The following is a 21854-nucleotide window of genomic DNA, read 5'->3' as shown; positions in this document are numbered from 1 at the left end:
TGATTTGTCAGTAATGTTCCTTGTAAGAAAGCAAAGCATATTAATCTGTTGTGAATATGTATGCTTGAGATTAAAAATAAATTAAGTTAGAACAACTTTTGTCATAATTTTTGACATTTATTTTCATTAATAATTATATAAACCAAATAAATTTTGCATTAGAAAAACAAATGCCATACATTTTTAAACAATCAACATAAGCTTATCACGAAAGAAGTTACATTCTTGCTCAACATTTAAATAGATATAGAAAAGTACTTTTACTTTATCCCATAGTTGTGACCTGAAAACAAGAGCACAATTATTAATACAGAAATTATCATGATCGTTATCATATAACTTATTCGCTTACGATGTCATCGATCTTCAAAATGCTCCGAACGGTCTCGGCTGCTAATGTCACCGCACTAATGGATACCAGAAGTGGCTGGACGACACTTTCTTCGAGAATATTTGTCACAGCACCCTAGAAGAAGGTTGGATTTTTCTCATCCGAATTGAAAAGCAAATTGTTATTTTACACGTCAAAATCATACCTTTCTAACATTGATGCCTGCAGTTTTATCACCTTTTGCATGTCTATTACGTAGTTCGGTCACAGTGGTTATCGGATTGAGACCTGCATTTTCGGCCAGAGTAGATGGAATTATTTCTAGAGCTTCAGCAAATGCCCTGTAACAATAAGCCTCCATGCCCGTAAGGGTGCGGGCGTATTCCATAAGCTTCAAGGAAAGTTCGATTTCGGGAGCACCACCTCCAGCAATCAATGCTCTGTAAAATGTAAGATTTTACTTATTTAATATTGAAACTGTAGATATTGTCACAAAATGATGATTGCTAAAAAAATGAATATTTTCTGTGAACAATTAACAAAGCAAAAATACTTATTCATATTTTTCATCAGCTTTTATTAATGAACAAATATTCCAGCTTCCTAATACATTGCTTTGTTTAATAGTATATCCATTGATATGGCATAGTTTCATTTGTCTTAATAAATCTACTTAAAATGATTTTAAATGCAAGGATTGGTCAAATGAAGACCCGTTTAAGACGATGATTATACATTTCTTAAACCTGAAAAGTTTAATCCCAAAATTATATGCTTTTCATTTTCATATAAATCATTTCATTTGAATTCTATAAAATCCTATTATGATAGATCAGAACAAAAATTTATTTTTTAGGATGTACAAAATGCAATGCTTTAGGGCTGTTTCACACTATGACCAACTGGACCGTGTTACCATGGCAACAGCAGTCTGCCGACTGACTAGTCCAGTGATGGGCAAACTTTTTAAAGAGCGGGCCAAAGGAAAAGAAGAAAACTTTAGGCGGGCCAATATAATTGTAACCTAGCGCTGCATCTGAAAATCCAGGTGGCGCTATAAAAACATGTGCAGGCCGTCCGCCATATTTCTTTTTCCCTCTTTCGGCTACGCTATGCACGACGAGTGGATGTTCTGTACCGAAGCATGCTTGTAACCGATCGAGCTTTTACTCAATAAGTGTAAAACAAAATTTTGTACATGATTGTAAATAAACTTTCATGGTGAGATATAAAGCTTCGGTTATTTTATATAATCAACGAACACTCAAGTTAAGTGGTGCATCAACCACCACAGTCTGTATTCTTTTTTACTCGTCAGATTAGGAATAATGTTGCGCGGGCCGGATAGAACATTTCAGGGGGCCGCATCTGGCCCGCGGGCCGTAGTTTGCCCATCACTGGACTAGTCGTTCCAGTTGGACAGATTTGAAAAGTTAAATATTTGTAGTTGGGTCGGAGCAGTCGGTGAGCTACAGCCAATGAGAGCTTCGAAGCTATAACCAATCAGAGTTTAGATTTATCCAATCTACATAAAAGTTAGAAAATGGCGGAAAGTATAAATTTTTCGGAAGCTTTAATAAACGAAGTCAGAACATATCCGTGGCTTTGATATTCAGCTAGGTGATTATAAAGACAACATAAAAAAAATAATTCTTGGACGGAGATTTCCAAGAAACTAAACGTTGAAGGTACGTGATTGACTAATCTAATAATGACGCGATATATTTAAATGTACAATCACTTTCCACGACACCCATGTTTTCTGTTTAATTTAAAAAACTTACCATGATTGGCTAGTGTATTGATCTATAACATGCATTCTGATTGGTCCTTATGAGTCGGCCACCAACATATAATCATACTCAGTGTGAATGCTTTTACTACTAGTCAGTCCGATTATAAAATCGGTCCAGTTGGTCATAGTGTGAAACAGCCCTTAATCTCCAGTTACTATTCTCACTACCGTAGTGGAAAATACATCATCACCCTTCAAATGTTTAAGAATAGAGAAACACCTGCAATTTATTGCCTGAAAATTATAATCTATTGCATTAGATATCATACCAATTTCATCATTTGCACAGCAAGATCTGGTCAGAACATTGAACATGGGTGCCATGTTTGCACATTCTCTTGAAGTCTCATAAGAATTTATGAGACTTCAAGAGGTGAGGAGAAGTGTGTTTCTGTTATACTGCACAAGAAAGGTTATTCTACTAGATAGCCATGACATAGGACTGACATTACATTAAATTAAACATGACATTAAATTCAACTCTGTGCAACCTATTAAAAAATGGAAACTAGGAGTACTGCCTGAAAGAAAGACCCCAGGATCAATTTTTGGAGTGACTTTCTTTTGCTACAAAACAAAGCAGTATTCATTGACCTGAAACTGGTATGAGAAAAGTATACTTGTGTGAGAAATAAGTTGCATATGAGGTCCTACAAAGATTCCACTGTTGATGAAGAAAATGAAGTCTGCTCATCTCAAGTGGGCAAAAGAACAAAGCATAAACTTGGTATTTTCTCCCATGGTTCCAATAGAATACAGTTTGTGTGACAAGCTTTGGAAAAATATTTTGTTGATTACATAATAGAAAGTGTGAAGCATCTACATGATCAAATGGTATGAGGGTTGTATTTTCCATGCAGGTTGGCCAGCTTTGCATCATAGATGATATAGTGAATGCTGGAGATACATAAAGATCCTTGATTGCTCTATGTGTACATCACTAAACTTGTTTCTGAAAATACATTGCAATGTCCTTTTTTAATATGATGGAGTGCCTTGTCATCAAGCCAAAATAGTAATCTAAAAATGTATAACTATTTGCTATCTAGCATTTCCTGCAGAAATATGATAGTTATATATACAGGATATGATATTTAGCTATGGTCACTAATTATAGCATGTACTTTTTGGAGATTCTAAAACGTTGCAGATTTAGCTGATATTAACCTGCTTTTTCAAACCTTCATCTAACAGATTCTCCAAAATGTTCTGCTTCTGACACAGCAACTATTTCCATATGAACCTACAGGTTGTCAATCCTGAATATTTGCATAGTACTTTCTTATCAAGACTAAAAATTAATATTTTTAAACACATAAGTGCATATTCTATTTTCTTAAAAAGATTAATTTAATCACAAAGTAGTAGTAATTTTTCAAAGGATTAATTTGCACTTCATTATGCTCCTCTACAAGGCGACTTTTAGTGTGTCCTAGCTAAGGGCAATTATTTAGCTGCCATAGTTTTGCAGGAAGTGCTCAAAAGCATATAAAAATTTATAATCTAATAAGTAGTGGTCAAAAAATTGTATTTTAACTGTTATATTCTTCCTAACCTTGCATAATATACCAAATAACCTTGATGCTGCATCATGGAATGTCAGCCAATGTGTTGTTGAGTATTTTATAAATCTATGCTTGGGCAACTTGATCTTTTCTTGCACAACTTCATAACTTTCACATCGAACAGATCATCCATCAAAAAATTGTAAACTGTCACAATAAGTTCTGATGTATTTTCATCCAGTTCACTTAATGCTTTCAGATATGTGTTATTAATAATATGAATTGTACATGTTCCAATGTCAACAAGGCTTTTCTTGCAAATCCCCAGTACATCTTCCTTAAAGTCATAAAACTTTTGGTTAACATTAGGACCATCTGATCCTATCATCAAAAGTTTGTGCAATGACAGATTGGCATAATCAATAGCCTTGATAATGTGTGTATGCAATGTTTCTGCATTGCTCACTCAAGAAAACATGTAATGTTATTTAGGTGTCTGCAGACAACCTGTTCTTTTTGCTCAGACCAAAATCTAATCATTATTTGTAACTCTTTCTTACTTTCCACATTGCTGGTTTCATCATACTAATTGTAAAGAATGAATAGTAAGCTTCTTCTAGCATTGTTTTGGGAATCAATGCTTCAGTTATTAAATAGTGCAATTTCTTCTAACTCACTTCAGGAAGTTTAGTTTTTGGAAGTATTGCTTGTAGTGTTGGAACCATATTAGAAGCAAATGAGAAATTACTACATATTGTTTTCATGGCCCATACAAGTTCTCCATGGTATGCAGCATCTCTTGGATTATATAAACTCACAGTTGTTGATCCAGTCATGTCAGCATTACTTGGAATTTCATCATTTTTTGATGGGCCTGAGAAATTATCATCTGGCACAACCCATGTCAAGTGTAACTATCTTGGACCATAAGCACAGGTAAATTTTTGTCTGTGCTTGGCAGGATCTCCATGATCAAAAAGCATTTGAAACATTTTCTCACTTGTATTATGCAATTACACACTTTGCAAAATACATCAGTGTCTGAACGTACAGTTGCCCATAATCCTACTGTACAATCTGCCTTGTCCTTTTGTTTCGAACAATCAGTTTGGATTTGCACTTTGGTAGTGTCATATTGAGTAGATTCAAACCATTCCATCCATCCTCTATACCAGGGATTGGCAAACTTTTTGATCGTCGACCCCACCAAAAAGTTTGTGTGTATATCTTTTAATTTTACATTTATTGTACATATGTTAATAATTTTTGTAACTGACAATCAATGAGACAGATAAGCTTGATAATCCTTGGCAAGATTAGCAATATTTGGTTCGATATTTGTAAGTTTGTCTTTTCGTCGACCCCCCCAATAATGTTATATTGGCCCCTGGGGGTTGATATAGACCACTTTGGCGACCCCTGCTCTATACTCTAACAGATTGACCAATAAAAATCTCTAGCGGAATGATACCGACAATCACAATTGGAAGTGAGTAAACATGTCTTGACCACTTCTCTGCATGTGTTAAAATAGAACAGAAGAATAAAAATTACCAATAAACTAAAGCAAAATTTATAAAATTATTTTTAGCATATTTTAGCAATTGTATGTAACCATTCAAAATATCTAATTTTGATAATTTAAATATATATAATTTGTCAAAAATTAACATTAAATATATATTATTTATATCTACACAAAATATATTTACAATTCAATAGTTTAATGTATTTCAAAATTTTATTTGTATATAAATTTTCCATTTTTCTAATGTGACTGTTATAGTAATTTGAAATAAAATTGATTTTGTTCACAATAAGAGTTGTTAAATGATAAGCAGCAGAAAACAAAACTTTTATGCGCATGATCAGAAACTGTTTATTTTTTTAATGCTTCAAGATGTGTAAATAGTGATTTAAAAACAAATTAATAAATCTGAAATAAACAGATTTCAAATAGTATAAGTAAAATAATATTTTATTAATGATTTCATAAATAACGAACTTTTTCCTGCAGATGAATAAGAAGCAATATTGTTCATTTAATGAATATGCAGACTTATCGAACAGTGGAATTTTTTCAATTCCTGGACACACATCTTCACATGTAAAACTATACAAATCCATCTTTTATAATAGTTTAACACACCACTTCCAATTTTTCCAGATTATACCTACTACCCTTGGTTGATTTGAAACAAGAATACTCTTAACTAGAAACTTACTTTGTATTTTGAATACTTTTATCTATATCTACTCTATATTCTATATATTTTACATATTAACTCTTCGTTGTCCAAAGTTTCACTGCCCAAATGCCACACTGCATTGCCATTTTCAGTTTTCACACGCAACACTACCCCTCCCCATACAGCTGCACGCCTCTACTACCCACCATTTTAAATACAGACGTTAAACTTCTATCCAACAAAATTTAAATTGTGACACTATCATTTATAGTTTACGATATATAAGCACAACAAATTTTGCCATTTGTTTGGTTGCTCCAGTTATCGTAAACCTCCCTATACCACACCGAATTTAAAGATATGTTCGGATCAAGAGCGACAGACAGATTCCATGGTTGCAGGTTCCCTGACTTTCCATGACTTTTTCTGCTAAAAATCTTATTCCCTTTTCAGGCCTGTACAAAAATTTGTACAGACCTGGAATAAAAGGGATTTTTGTTTCATATAACTTAAAAACTGCAACTGCCACTCAGCGTTGTTAAGTCCTGCTTGAGGACAAGTATTTTCTTCCTGAAAATTCTAGTGAGATAGTTTGGCAGATCATCTGGCTTTAAAAGTACTTTTGATTGGTCCCACATCTTCCTAATTAAGCACATGGAAATGACCTGAAAAGCGAATACAAGTGAGCAACTCCAGGCCTGCAAATGTAGTGATGTACTTTTAATGTTTTGTCTAAAGAAGTTCAAAACCTGCAGATTTGGGGAGGATATGCATGTCCACCATCATAACAACAAAAAACATTTAAAACACCCACAAGTGCAGTCAGTGGTCTACAAACTCCATCAATTGGTTAAAACATGCATGTGTGTGGCTGGGCCACAGAGCATGCATGTTTGTTTTGAAAAATTATTTATCACAACATTGATCTTTATGATGGGCTTTTAACATACACAAAGTAAAAAATTGTTGTAGCAATCAATGTAAATTGATCGTAATGGTAATCTCAAGTGATGTGTTGTGCAACCATCTTACAACCGGCAATTAGCCCATAGAATTTACATGGCAAATTTTGACCTCAAATATCTCAGACCATAGCCAGAATTTTTAAATTCCATCTTTGCCACAACATTGGCCTTGCTGAGTTGTACATATCTGCAAAAAAATCATGTTTAGTGGTTGTGCGATTGTTTTAAACTTTGAACACAGACAAAATACCTCGTGAATTATGAAGAGCTCTGTTCAACAATTGTAAACAAAAACCTATCTGAAAGACATATTTGGACATGCTTACTGTAATTTCCATAAAAATCTTTAAGGTATTTATCTCAAGAGACTGGATTATTTTATGATTCTGTTCATACAAAATAAAGGTTGTCCATTCAGAGTTACTTTTTGTAATGCATTTTTTAATATTCACTTGCTGGAAAAACCAGCAAGTGAATATTAAAAAATGTTTACAATGGACTTCTAGACTCATATTTGTTTTTATACATGATGATTCATGGTTATGTAAATTCCCAAAACATTCACTGATGAATGAAATTCCTCAATGTGTCAAATGTTCAGCATTTAAGTACAGTAGAGCGTCTTTTATCCGAAAGTCGATTATCCAAAACATCAGTTATCCGAAAGAATTCCAGTCAGCAAATTTAAATTTTTGCTAGTGCTGTGGCACTGCAATCTTTGGCTATATCTTGGGCTACTCCAATATTTTTTTTTTTGATGATGTGTGTGTTTTAGCTGGCAGCACGGGCACTTTTGTGTGGTGTTTTTCTGAGGACTGTGTGTCATGCTGAACATTTTTGATACTAGATTAACTTCTAAAGTATAATTTTTTTGTTTTTGTATTTTTCAATATATTTATTTTGTTTGTAAAAAATAAAGAAATAATTTTTAACAATGCAATAGCCATAATTACTATTTTAAAAAGTTTACATCAGACTTAACATCGATGAAAATTCAATGCAAAGCAATGTTCAACATGGGATAGGTTAATATATTTTTTCGTACATAATCGGTTATCCAAACAACCTTAGTCCTCAATTGATTCGGATAAACAACGCTCTACTGTATTTCTTGCAATGTAGCAAGGCAACAACATATATTGCCAAGTCTGACCCTCGATATCAAACTGCAAACACAAACCCTCATTTTGTTTAATTGCCCAAATAAAAAGCAAAGTACTAATTAAACATTATATATTAAATCAGGGCTTCTTAAACTATGGGTCATGACCTCATTTGGGGTTGCGAGATTTTAATGCAAAATATTGAAAATAATTTGGGAGAGTTTGAAAATGGCACGCTTTGTGTCATAGGTTTCGTGAGTTGTGCTTTGTGTCACTTCTGGTGTAGCAAGACAATGATTCAGCAACACTGTAGTGTGAACTAGTGTAGTGTTGTCGCTTTTCAGTGTATTCAGTTGTGTATGTTCCATTGTAACACAAGAATGAACTGTGGTAGCACACCATTATTGTTTTTGTAAATTTGTATATATCTTTATTTTAGATTTTTTTTGGGGTCGCGAAAAAATTCACAATCATAAATGGGATCGTGAATATAAAAGTTTAAGAAGCCCTGTATTAAATGAAGTGGGTGGTAGTAAGTGAAAAAACAAAACCTAAGTTTATATCGGCAAACATATTAAGACTCAACTGTTTACATAATTATACTTAGATATGAGGTAATCATGTTCTTACCTTTTTTTGACAAGACAACGAATAACACAGAGAGCATCATGAAGAGATCTATCGGCTTCTTCTAAAACTAGTTTATTAGATCCTCTTAGTAACAGTGTCACAGTTTTTCCCGGATTTGCTACACCCGTTATCTAATAAAATAAAAGTATATTATGAATAGTATATAAAAAATATAAGTAAATTTCTTACAAAATAAATAAGTTTTCTCACTTTTATAACTTTAGAATCTCCAGTTTGAACTTCTTCTATCAAATCAGCACTTCCAAGCGCTTCGGGCGTAAAATGATCGAGACTTGCAATAGGCCTACAACCCAAACTCTGTTGAGAAAATAAAAAATAATTTTTTTTTCAATGAGAAAGAGTATTGTTTATTGTTTGACACTCAAAGTGGAAGAAACAAAGAAAAATTTTTGAGTTAACAAAATTTTATTAATTTTAAAGAACTACCATTATGTTAGAGAGATTGTAAGTACCACAATATAATTAGATTTAAATACATTATTTTTAGATAAATATACATGTAAAAATAACAAAACCTTGACACTTTTACCAAAAAACGTCCATTAAACAAGTTTTGTTTTCGACGATTTGGCACTTCTTGCTTGACAATGTTTTTGATGCTGCTGACTGCCTCAAAAGCATCTTGTTTTATGAATGATGCAGTTTCTAGAAAAGCCCTTAAAAGCACGAGAGCTTTCTGGCTTTACTACACGTTTTCTTACATGTTGTAAAGCCAGAAAGCTCTCGTGCTTTTTTATACTTTTATTATTACTTTTATACTTTTAAGAAAACAGGATATTTATTTCTGACAAGATTTACTTTTTCCCCCATCTTCATTGCTTGTTTCTCGCACTCAATACTTTATTTCAGATAAGATTCCACAGCCAGCTAGATTGATGTCAACAAAATATGCAAAAATGACACTTTTATCACTCATTGCCATAACGAGCTTCTTCAATACAGTTGGATGGATCCCAATGAAAATTCTGATTTATCCAAACTGTCAACAAATTGTTGAACAAAACCTACTTTTGTAAAGCAATTTCATTCCAAGCTTTATTAATCATTTGCATTGCATCTAGTATGTTCACTCATGATCCATCTTCAATAGCATTCAACATCTTTTGTACAATAAGCCTTCTGCATCATAATTTAAAGCTTTGAATGATTCTGATCTAAAGATTGCAATGTAGTTGTATTTCATGGTAAAAATTAAACTGTTTTAACTTTCAGAATTGGAATCATTAAACTTGCACTGCAATTGTCAATAAAAAGAATAATCTTTCTGTTTTTGGCAATCGTGTGAATGTCTAACCTTTTTAGCCAGTTAGAAAAAAAGCTTCGACATCATCCACATTTTTTTTATTTATTGCATAATGTATAAGTAACACTTGGCATTCAGAAATAACGAGGCTTTAAAAGATTTTCCAATTAAGTAATGAAGAACTGTCATCATTATTATCTGTTTGTTTCCAAAAGAAAAGTAACATGTTTGTTTATTTATTTTTTTTTTGTCTGATGAATTTTGAACATAATATTTAAATGTCTACTAGACGAAACAGTAAGCCCATTTCATCTGCATTGAAATATCATCTGAACTGTAGTTCTACACAATTTCTGGTAAACTTCTCTACCACTTTCTCATTTCATTTTCAGCTTTTATTGAAAACTATTCCACGATTCTTAAATTTATCCAACTAACCACTGCTTACTTTGAATACAATATATCCCATCTGCTTTCCAAACTGACTCTTTTTCATTGACAAGAATATTAGATGTACAAACCACTTCAGCATGAACTTTTCAGTATCTGGATACTCAATCTGATTCTGTTGTTTATTGAAGTTTTCCAAAATCTTCTCCTTGTTTTTCAGATACAAAGAGATATTATTCAATGAGAGGTCAAATTCTTTTGCAGTTTCTGAATTTTCCTTCTTGCTTTCCACTGATCTTTAAGACAAATCTTTTGATAAGACAAATCTTGTTTGATAAGATTTGACTGATAAGACAAATCTTGTTGATGCTATCAACAAGATCTTTAGTTTTCTATTGTTCACCTTTTCTAACTACTTCAGAATGAATATAGCCAATACAATGATTAACTGTTTACTAACAGCAATGACAATGCCACAATTCAAACTTTACTGTGAAATTAATAGTATGAAAATTTTATTTTAAATAAAAAGATATGTACGGAAAAATTCATAAATTTGATAGGCCAATAACTCAGTAAGTTGTTAAATCACATACAAATCTTTAAAAAATTTTTAATTTTGAAAATTTAAAAATTATTACAATAATTTTGAAGCACTAAGATTTGATTGGCCAATTTGCATTTAACAAGATCATTACATTAGAGACAACACACAATTCAGAGGCATGGTTCTGTATAATATAAATCTTCACCTTCATATCATCCATATCTTTGAAAGTGAGAAAAAAAGCAAACAAAATTAAGCATAAGATATCTAAATCTCGAATTTTAAATTAGTAAAATGCAATTTGACTTACAGAAACTCAATGCCTTGAGTCTATGTGAGTTAACTCAAATTTTATTTTTGTCTCAAGCAATTAAACCTATCAAGAATCTAATGTAGTATTATAAGACATTTTATGAAAGTGTATAGAATTTTAATTTATTAACAGTGTTCTTATCCATTTAATAATTACTTGGTGTTAATATTTTCTATAACTGATTAATATTTAGGATTTTTAAAAAATTCAATTTAACATACTGTGACCATGAACTGTAAGCAATGAAAATAGTAAACAAACATTGCTAAACCCGATACATAACATAAATAAACACCAACGATATGCCGAAAATCTATCGGGCTAGTATTATAAAATAGTAAAGCCAAGCTACTAACAAAATGATAAAACAAAGTCGGTGTCCAAAAATTTTACATCAAAGTTATATTAATGATAAACCAACGCATACATCTCTATTTAAAATCGATACATCAGTATATAAGATGCAATACAGTAGACCCCCCCTATAATTACAGTCCCTATAATTACGATTCCTATAAAACTGCAAAAAAATTGCAACGGTATCTGTAAAAAAACTTCTATAATTACGTAAAACGTCATCGGGCAGCCGAACTATTTTCCGCCGTCAAGTGCCGCGCTACGGAGAGTTTGCTATCGTCTGTACAGTATTATATATAAATTAGGTACTGTACATATAATTATATATTAATTATATATAAATTAGGTACTGTATATATAATTATATATTAACTTATTGTAACTTTGTTATAATTAAATATATAATTTCCGCCGTCTAGCGTGGCGCCACGCTACGGAGATTTTACGCTAACTATCGTCTGTACAGTATATAAATTAGGTACCGTAAGTCTAATACAGTACTGTAATTTTATACATTTCTTGTGAAAGAAACATTTCTTATTCAACGGCGATTAAAATTATTTATATTAATGATGTCTCCAAAGTTCAATGAAGTTTTCGCAGAAAAATAAGTTATCAGAAATCGGCCACGGTTTGGTGTGCTGCTTCGTGACGAAAACAAGCTTTAGCAATGGTGATGTTGAATGGTGCACACTCGGTAAGTAATCCTACAATTTTTTGTTTATAGCGTAGTTTATACGGATTATTTCCAAAAAATATACACGTATTTTGGAAATGTTGAGTCGGATTAGTCTAGAATCGATTAATTTTATGAAAGAAAACCTTTCAATCAGCCATAGTCCGTAAACTTCACACGTGTCGGGCTGTGATTGGAAGGACACATAAGAAATCAGATTCCTAAAGAATGGAACGTATCTATGATCTTATAGGGGGGGTCAACTGTATTTGTATTCCTTATCTGACAAACATTAATAAATGTTATGGCAGGATCAAATTAATTTTCAGGACATCTATAATTTCCATTCAATAATATATATATTACTTATATATACCTTGAACATAAAAATGCTTTTAATAAATTTGAGAAGAAAAATAGTGAAGACTATTACAAATCAAGAAAAGAAGTTAGGGAAAACAAGTCCAAAATATATTTTTGATATTTGATGCAAGTTTCAAGTTAATATATATTTAAACCTTGAATCTTTATATTTGGATAATTAATTAATCCACAATACATTGAAATTTTATTGAAAATTTTACACATTATCTGTCTCCTTGATTAATATAAATAATTGGAAAATAAAAAACAGAAAAAAAAAGAAAATAGAACTTTATTCTTCTTTTCCTACAAACGTAAAAGATAATGGAAATATGTCATAAATGATGTGAAGCATATTGCACAATGAACTAATTTTTTGTTATTTTGTCTTATGTTTTCTATCATCATAAAATATAAATTGGCCTTTCCATTTTTATTTGCTTGTAAGAGGCATAAATTCTGAAAATATTATTTCAGATAAATTAATGCACTGGCTCAAATAATACTTGTTCCAAAATTGTATGCACATTAAATCTTTGTACACAATTATCAAAAATATTTGATTAGTGGAAAATTATAAAATTTTTCCAGTAGTAACTAAAGATTTTCTGATTCCAATGAAAATATAAATTTCTTATGAAATAAAACCATCTTGAATTTACATCTGTAAGATTAAACTTTAACTTACACAATAAATACAGTCGACCCCCCTATAACACTCTTGATAATTCCGTTTTATATGAATCCCATGTTGTATGAGTCACTTAGATTTTACAAATACTAAAATCTAAGTGACTCATACAACATGGGATTCATATAAAACGGAATTATCAACAGTGTTATAAGGGGGGGGTCAACTGTAATACACTAAATTGCGTGCACACACACACACATATATATATATATAAGCCAATATGCTTTTTAACTAGCAATCTGTAAATATCCTTCAGTGATTTAAAAAAATCATTTTAAATATAGTTAAGATATATTTCACAATTACCTTACAGATGAACTCAATGTCTTCCCTTTCAATGTCTTTAACTACTAATATCTTCATTTTAGCCAAAAAATGCAAAGCTAAGTCATTAACTGCATCTCTGAAAATTATATTTTATTTTCTTAATTTTGTTAACAGTTAATTTTAAAAAAATTATTATGTACTGGTACAATAAATATCATATACCTAAGAATAGACTTTTGGATTAAAAGTACAGTACATCCAGCTTTTTTAATTTGCTTAACAATATTTAATATGTAGTTACGTTCTTCACGCAAAACTCTATCCATCTGAGTGTAATCGGACACTATTACTTGGTTGTCCATCTATATCAAAATGAAGAAATAAATTTCAGATAATATATTAATAATACAAAATTAACAAATATATGAAAAATATGAAGAAAGTTTAAATTACATCAGTCTTTGGAGGAGAAATACAAAACTGAATAAGTCCAATTTTGGCTTTTTCAACTCTATGTGGACCGCCAGTACCGGCAGTTTTTTGAGTAAACACAAGTCCATCAACCAATTCGGTATCTTCGACCGTACCGCTAAAATAGAAATATTTCATTGTATTTCATAACTTAAAACCAAGATTTAGTTAACTTATTGCAAGAAAATTATTGAAATTCATCAATTTATATAAAATTAAAAATATTTTTTATAACAACAACAAAATAAATACCCAAGTTTCTTAATAATCTTGATATCTCTGAGATCTACATTTGTATCTACTGCTGGGTCAATAATTTTCATTATTGCATCAACAGCTATTGGAGCAAGAAGACTGGAATGTTGTGATACAACCTATCATAATATTTTAATTTAGAACAGTTAAATAATTTCATTAAAAGATGTTTAGAATGATCATATTTCTTACTTTAGAATTCAATGATGTAGAAGCACTTTTCAGAAGAGAATCTCTATCATTCAGATCAACAGGAATGGCCATCTCGGTCAATATTTCAATTGCATGCGCTGCAGCATTTTGAAAAGATTCAGATATTGTAGTTGGATGAATACCTACAAATTAAGATTACAAAATAAATGAGAAATGATTCATCATAATAGCATATGAATTTAAAACAATAAACTTTCAAAAGTTTTTTTGAACAAAAAAAAAATTTGCAGATTATACCTTTGGATAAAAGCTTAGATGCAGCATCGAGAAGACTACCGGCAATTACAACAACGGATGTGGTACCGTCTCCAGCTTCCACGTCTTGTGCTTTAGATAATTCTACAAGCTATAAAAATCACTTGGATAATTAATTTTTTCCTACCTTAAATTAATAATAATAATAATAATAATAAATTAAAATTATTCAAAATTCATTAAATAAAAGAATAATTTAAAAAATTGTTAATCCTTCCTAGTGCTGAATGTTAGGTACTGTACCTGGGTACTTAGATACCTGTCTAAAAGACTGTGCATACAATACAAAAAATCATAAATATGTAAAGTAATTTTTAAACTATAGAGAATGTTTACTAATCATATTTTGTCTACTTAGTTTTTAACTGAATATCTTTTTCTAATGAATTATCATTTCAAATTTTTAAAAGATCAGTTTGCTAAAATTTTTTATTGATTAAAATTGTTCATTAGAGAAAGAAATCTTTTTAGAAATGCTGACTATGTTTAAAATAAGACATGTTATATCAAATAATTTATCCTGTTATTAATTTGCAACTGTAAAACATGACTTCGACAAGAAAGAAAAAAGTGTTTATTTATTTATTTATTTTTCATTAATAAATCCTATAATCCATTAAAAAAGTATAAATTTATAAAATTGTCCCTTAAATTTTACAAATTATATAACTTTATATTAACAAACTGAAAAAATATTTAAGCAGAAATTACTTATTTTGTTACACAATTAAAATTGTTAAAATAAGAATTGAAAAATGTTAAAATGGTATCATTTAAATTACAATTATTTTTAAATTTTGTACTTTTAAACCAGTTCATTAACATCTGCCTCAAATTGAGTATGTGAAAAGTAATTATGTTTGAAAAGAATTAAAAAATTATGAAATTTTTTTGTCTGCATTAGATTATTGAGAATTCAATAATCTAATACAGACAAAAAATTTCCTTATAATTATAATTTTCCTTAATTAACACAGAATTTTTCAATGTCCAAAATGTTTCAAAATTTAAATGTACAATACCAATTGATATTATACTAGGGTCTTGGCTGGATCCTTTTGGGGAGCATTTTGCAATGCTTATTCCTGCATTGCATTCTATAATAATTCATCACTTAAGCAATTAAGTTTTAAAATTCTTATTCAGAATATGTTATAATGTAAAAATTATTGTTTTGATATTTTTGCAAAAGTTTTAGAAGTTAGTCGTGGAATTTAAAATTCCATTTTAAATTTCAAAAATTACAACTCACATCTTGGTGAAAGAAGTAAGCATTTGTATTAACTCTTTAAACATGAAATCAGCTTAATCCATTCAAGATGAAATTTGTGAAAATTAAAAAAATATCGTGTTTCCCCGAAAATAAGACATCCGCAGAAAATAAGACCTAGCACAGATTTTGCTGAATTGCGAAATATAAGACCTCCCTCTGAAAGTAAGACCTAGCGAAGTTTATTTTTAGTCGTAACGGTCATCGACAGATGGTTGAAAGTGGCCGTTGGCTTTTTGAAAGTACAGCCACTGATTGGTCAGCAGACAATTACGCCACACGGCATGATTTGCATAAGACTATGGCTTGGGAATCACAGATTTGCATAACGTTACGGCTGGTGATGGCTAATTGGTTGGCCGGGAATCACGCCACATGACATTTGCATAGTGCTACGGTTCAGTAAGCACTAATTGGTCATCGAGTCCGATGTTGACGCTATAAAAAGGCGACAGTTCGACACATCGGATATACGTCACTCTCGTCTAAGTTCGACTTGGGAATTTTTTTGTTCAATAATAAATGTGAATTCTTCCTCCTGGAAAAAATAAGACCTCCCCCTGAAAATAAGGCCTAGTGCACTTTTCAGAGCAAAAATTAATATAAGACACTGTCTTATTTTCGGGGAAACACGGTATGTACAATATGAGATCATGATTTATCCAATCTAATTTTGAGTGATGTTGTAGTAGTATGATCTTTTAATGCAAAAAAAATACTGTCTTAGTACATGTGTAAAATTAAAATTAACTCACACTATGTAAGTTCACATGAGGTTTAAAAACTGCATTAATTAGTCTTTACTTACAGCAATGAAAAAAAAAATATTTCATATAATACTGTACACATATGCCTCTGTTACAAATTTTATTTAACTTTACCTTATTTAGATCAATAAATTATTTTAGACATTAGACATAAATTGAAAAATTATTAAGTTGATTGTTATGCATTTATGCATGAATTTTCTGGAATCTTAATGTTTCTACTTTGTGTGTGCTTCCCTGAATTAATTTCTGGTATTTCACACCCACATATTAAGTCAACATTTCATTCATATTTTCTTGATTCCATTATGGTCATTGAATTATCATTTTTTAATATTTTGTTTATTACACAAAATTCTCCATTTAAATAGATTCATGATTTTTAATAAATTATAATCATTTTAAAGTTTAAAATTATCATATGTGGAAATTTTAATTTGTCTAATATTATATTGTTTAATCATCTATCTGTTTAATTTGTATTAAGACATAAAAAATTTCATATAAAAAAAAATTGTATATCCTTTTTGGTTTTTCACTGGAAGTATCTTTCCCTACAAGGAAAAGCTCATTTTTAGATTTGATGTTTACAAGAAATAGTACTATTTTCACTTTCCTGGCTCATGGATTTAATTCTGACCACTCTGCCATCACTGACTTCTATGTAAAGATCTAAAAAATAATTTCTATCCCTATGTTGAATAGGTCAACTGGCATAGGATTAACCATTTCATGTGTTTGTTGATTGATCATTTTATAAATGAAGATTATCTTATATCTCAAAAAATTTCATTAGTATATGAAAGATTTAGTGCTTACATCGGTTTTTTCTTCCTTACAAAAAGATTGATCTTCCTTTCCAGTGTTGGTTTTCTCAAATGACTTTGGAATAAGAGATATCAGTTGAATCAATGATCTCAATCAAGCAACCCTCATGATTTATATCCCCACCCACCAGATTATTTAAAAGAGATTTATACAAAATGTGAAATCTCAAAATTTTTTTTTGGAGTTTTTGCCCTCATTTTTCTTTTCTAAACTATAAATATAGACAACAATTCCATTTTTAATATTTACGACAAGCTTAAATCTTGCTTTTCAAAATTTCTGCATAGGCAACTTACACACCTGTAAATATTACCTCTGCTGATTTATTCAATAATTCTCATTTAAATTTTTTCCATTTCTCATTTACATAAAATTCTTTTAAATGTACATAGGTCATTTCAGAGTCCTGATACTGTGTCTGCTTTTTTTTTTTTTTTAAGAATTTGCCATCTATTACTGTAATAGTTTTATTGTTGTTTTTTAGAGTTGATTTGATACTCGTATCCAGATCAATGGTAAATATCTGTAATTATAGCCTTTCCAAAAAAGAAAAAGATGCTTTTCAGCCAATCTCCCTACAGCCAGTAATGCTAAAAATTTTTGATTATCTTTATGGACCAAATGCCTGTAATATTAGCAATTCCCAACACTGAAATATTAAAGGTAAATCAACTGTAACCAATCTTTTTACACAGAAAGAAATTCTTCAAAACTTCAAGAGAAAAAAACCTTCCTTCCTATGTTGCATATTTAGATGTCACTCTTGCATTCAACTGTATCACCCCTTCTCAGCTTTTGCATCTCCTTTCTGATTCATATGATCTTGATCAAGGACCCTTGGTCCAGTTTAGTAACTTTTTCTTTTGAGGAAATGTACAATTAAACTTTGGTGAGTTTACCTTCTCTGAATTTTTCATGTATGCAGTATTTCCCAGGGTTCTGTGTCCAGCAGCCTTTTATTAATTTCTTATGTCAATCCTTGTTTTGCACATTATGCTTCACATATACTGTATGTGCATGTGTTGATGATGTTAAGATAACAGTGACTCTAATTCTCTTCAAAATGTTTTGATCATTTTTGACTGTCTTACTAAATCCTTGGAAACATTAAATTTACAAATTAACTTGTCAAGTCTGTTGTATTCTTTAATAGAGAAAACACATTACAACTTATTTTCCCTCCAAATGTTGATGATTTTTTAATGTAGTATGTGCAGGTAATAATAAACTTAAAAATTCTTTTTGATCAGAAACTACCTTTCAACAATCATATCAATAAAGTGGCTGAGGTTTTGGCAATAAGAAGGAATGTTATGGAGACATCAAAATTCACATTAATGTCCACATTTTTTACTAATTTTCAACCATTAATAGATTAGTCTTCACATTTAGGTCTTGGGTTCTCCATCATCACTTAAAAAATGGGCTAATGTATTAAATAGTTTACAAATTAAAAAGGTATCCAAGTCAATTACCATACCCTGAATCAGCACCTAATATGCAGTTTCACTTGAGGCTTCCAAATTTCTTTAGTCAAATTCAGTACTTTGTTAGAATTTATGTTTTATCTAAGAAATTAATGGTTTTATAATACCAAGTGACATTGATATATTTGTAAGAATTATTCAGCAAGACCTTTGTTTATTTATTTATAACTACTGATTAAATGTAATTCAATGCTGTTAATTGTACCATGCTAATATGAATACATTAAAGATTGAGCATTTGTTACATATTCCTTATAACATGTTTAAATGAATGTGCAAACAATTTATGTAGAGTTAATTGTAATTTTGTTTTCTTTTTGATTTTAAAAAGATATTTTCAGTTATTGTTTAAACTAGCGGTTATATTTAACATTGGGTCATGTGTAAGGCTTTACTGAGTTTTTATTAATAAATAAACAACATAAATTGTATCCTTGAAACTTTCCTACAAGATTTTCCTTTTATTTGTTTTATAAAAAAATGACAAAATTGAGATAAAATTTAACTTGTGTTAAAAATATATAGTAATGTAGGACAATTTCATAACAAATTAAGGGATGAATTTAAATAAAACATGATAAACTACAATAAATGTTAAGTTACAAGAAAACTATCATAAAGGGATTTGACCCTATAATAAACCAATCATATAGAAAAAAATCCATTCTACTTAAATATGATTTACTAAACTTACCATTTTAGCAGCAGGATGCAATACTTGCATTTGTTTTAAAATTGTTGCTCCATCATTTGTTATTGTTACATCTCCATTAGCAGCCTGAATCTAGAAATAAAATTAAATCCGAATGTAAATTATTTGAAACTTTAATAATTCAAATTACTTTATTGGAAATTTATAATCAAAGTATAAGGTCTGTAAAGAAATTACACACACACTAGAAATTTGTGTATAACTTCACATAATGTTTATTTATATCAATTTAACAATTAACAAGCTCATTATTATAAATAATTATTCACAAATAAAAATATTCAAATTTCTGAGTGATAAATTGATATAAAAATTACAACTAAATCTGCTGTAAAATAATTATACATACAGTGTGTGTATGTATAAATACACATCATATAATTGAATGTACTACATAAATACAATAAGCAATTTTAATTGTACATCATCATTTACCCCTCCCCATAATAATTGTATCATTCTGACTTAAGTTTTTACAAAATGCCACAAGGAAAAGAATTGAGCAAAAGAGGATTCAGAAAAATCTTTTTGTATCATGGACAAGGAAAATCTTACAGAGACAGATTGCAACACTTTGAAAAGATCTATTGAGGCAATTCAAAATGTTATTAAAAAAGGAGACCAATACGGGATAAATAAATGCTGATGGTTGACAAAAACAATTTTCACTTTATGCCGGGATTGTTATATGGGAGAAAAATCATACTTAATTGACATTAAAAACATGTGTTTATTAAAAATTGTAAGTACTTTCAGAGACATACAGCCTTCATCAAACAAAACCAAACACAAATTTTAAACTTAAGAATAGAACGTAAATTAAATACAGTCACAAGATTGGAATATCAAATATTCAATAAAAATTTGAACAGTTTAATAAAATAAGATGCATGAGAAATTATCAACAGCAATATATATCCCCAAGTATAAAAAGATCTTTAGAGCATATACAATGTGAATTGTTTAAATAATTTATCCATAAACACAGAACAGCTATAGTAGAAGTATTGCAGGGTGAAAATGACATGATATAAAGATTTTCCCATAAGAATAATGTTCTTTTATCATAGCACTGCCTCGATAATCTAGCATTAGCCCAAAGGGGTACATAAACATGTTCCACTACTCTTTTTGAAAACTCAGTTGTGATTTCATTATTGGCAGTATTCTCTTGATGTTCTGCTAACCGAATTTGCAACATTCTAAATGTGGCTCCAACATACGGTACATTAATGTTGTTCCTGATAACAAATGCCATAATGGAATTGTGTAAACCCCAATTTTTCATATACAGCAACACTGTCCCTATCATTACATAACAACCTATGTAAGATAGTCTAGAGAATAATTGGTAAAAGAAAGCCATAAGTACTAAAGATACAAGCTATGTATAAAGATAAAGTCCCCTTATGTAGGCATTTTATCTTTACACATAATTGGTATATGGGCAATGTGGCAATCTTGTTTATCAGAAAATAATATCTGAGAATATATTGATTTCCTGATGCAGTTAAGGAGATACTTAATTTTGGGGAATATCCTGCCCTACATACTGCATCTGATATAATTCATCTCTTTGTTTACATATAATTGGGTGGACAGAACTAAGAATGCTCTTTGTATGAGAGCCAAAATAGCAAAAATTTACAAAGCACAAGGCTGGAAGGGAGTAGCAGGGACAATATGTTGTAATATACCAGCCTTGTAGTGGACAAAAAACAACCCAACAGGTACTCTGTGCATGAGCAAGTCTAAAAAAAATATCCCCTCATCTTGTTCAACAGAAAAATTAATTGTTGTATAGACAGAAGATAACATATCTACAAAGATGTACAATTCTTCCTCAGAAACATCCCAGGGAAGCAGAATATCATCTACATAACAGATATAAGAGTGGATAGTGAATAGCCAATGGAAAACCTAAAACTAAACTCAACCATTCCTCATGATAAGTTTCACAAGAGCAACAGATACGGGAGAACTCATAGGTACACCATGCTTCTGCTTGTAAATGGTACTGTTAAATTGAAAGTAATTATCCTCTGTTATATGAAAAAGTACTTCTCTCAAATCCAATATCTAGGGTATGGAATGACCAGTCCTAAGGAATAATGCATTTGCAAGCATTAACACATCAAAATATGGTACAGACAGACACAAAGGTACCACATCAATCTTAGAAAATCAATACTTACTTGTGGGAACAT

The 21854-nt window shown here is 30.4% G+C and overlaps 1 protein-coding gene across 1 annotated transcript; it reads right to left on the bottom strand.

Annotated features, from left to right (window-relative positions):
• Positions 1–101: 101 nt before the first annotated feature.
• On the bottom strand, positions 102–21854 carry LOC111637834 (T-complex protein 1 subunit delta-like). Its single transcript, XM_023383415.1, has 13 exons — positions 21843–21854; positions 19630–19719; positions 14566–14674; positions 14308–14450; positions 14113–14234; positions 13843–13978; positions 13612–13751; positions 13429–13525; positions 8729–8836; positions 8519–8649; positions 537–771; positions 353–466; positions 102–283 (listed from the first exon to the last, which is right to left on the bottom strand). Exons 1-13 carry the CDS (start codon positions 21852–21854, stop codon positions 266–268), a joined length of 1455 nt encoding a protein of 484 aa, XP_023239183.1. The 3' UTR covers positions 102–265.

This window comes from Centruroides sculpturatus, unplaced genomic scaffold (assembly GCF_000671375.1).
Source record: "Centruroides sculpturatus isolate CEXI.00-Female unplaced genomic scaffold, Cexi_2.0 scaffold1163, whole genome shotgun sequence".
NCBI classification, from domain to species: Eukaryota; Metazoa; Arthropoda; class Arachnida; order Scorpiones; family Buthidae; genus Centruroides; species Centruroides sculpturatus.
The sequence above is the reverse complement of the archived record's forward strand: the minus strand, read 5'-3'. Positions and strand labels throughout refer to the sequence as shown.

What these genes read in the sequence shown, in the direction of transcription:
- LOC111637834 (XM_023383415.1), bottom strand. An exon ending in CGTTGTCTTGTCAAAAAAAG is followed by an intron (nt 772 to 8,518) that starts GTAAGAACATGA and finishes TACATTTTACAG; the next exon opens with AGCATTGATTGCTGGAGGTG. An exon ending in CAGGCATCAATGTTAGAAAG is followed by an intron (nt 467 to 536) that starts GTATGATTTTGA and finishes ACCTTCTTCTAG; the next exon opens with GGTGCTGTGACAAATATTCT.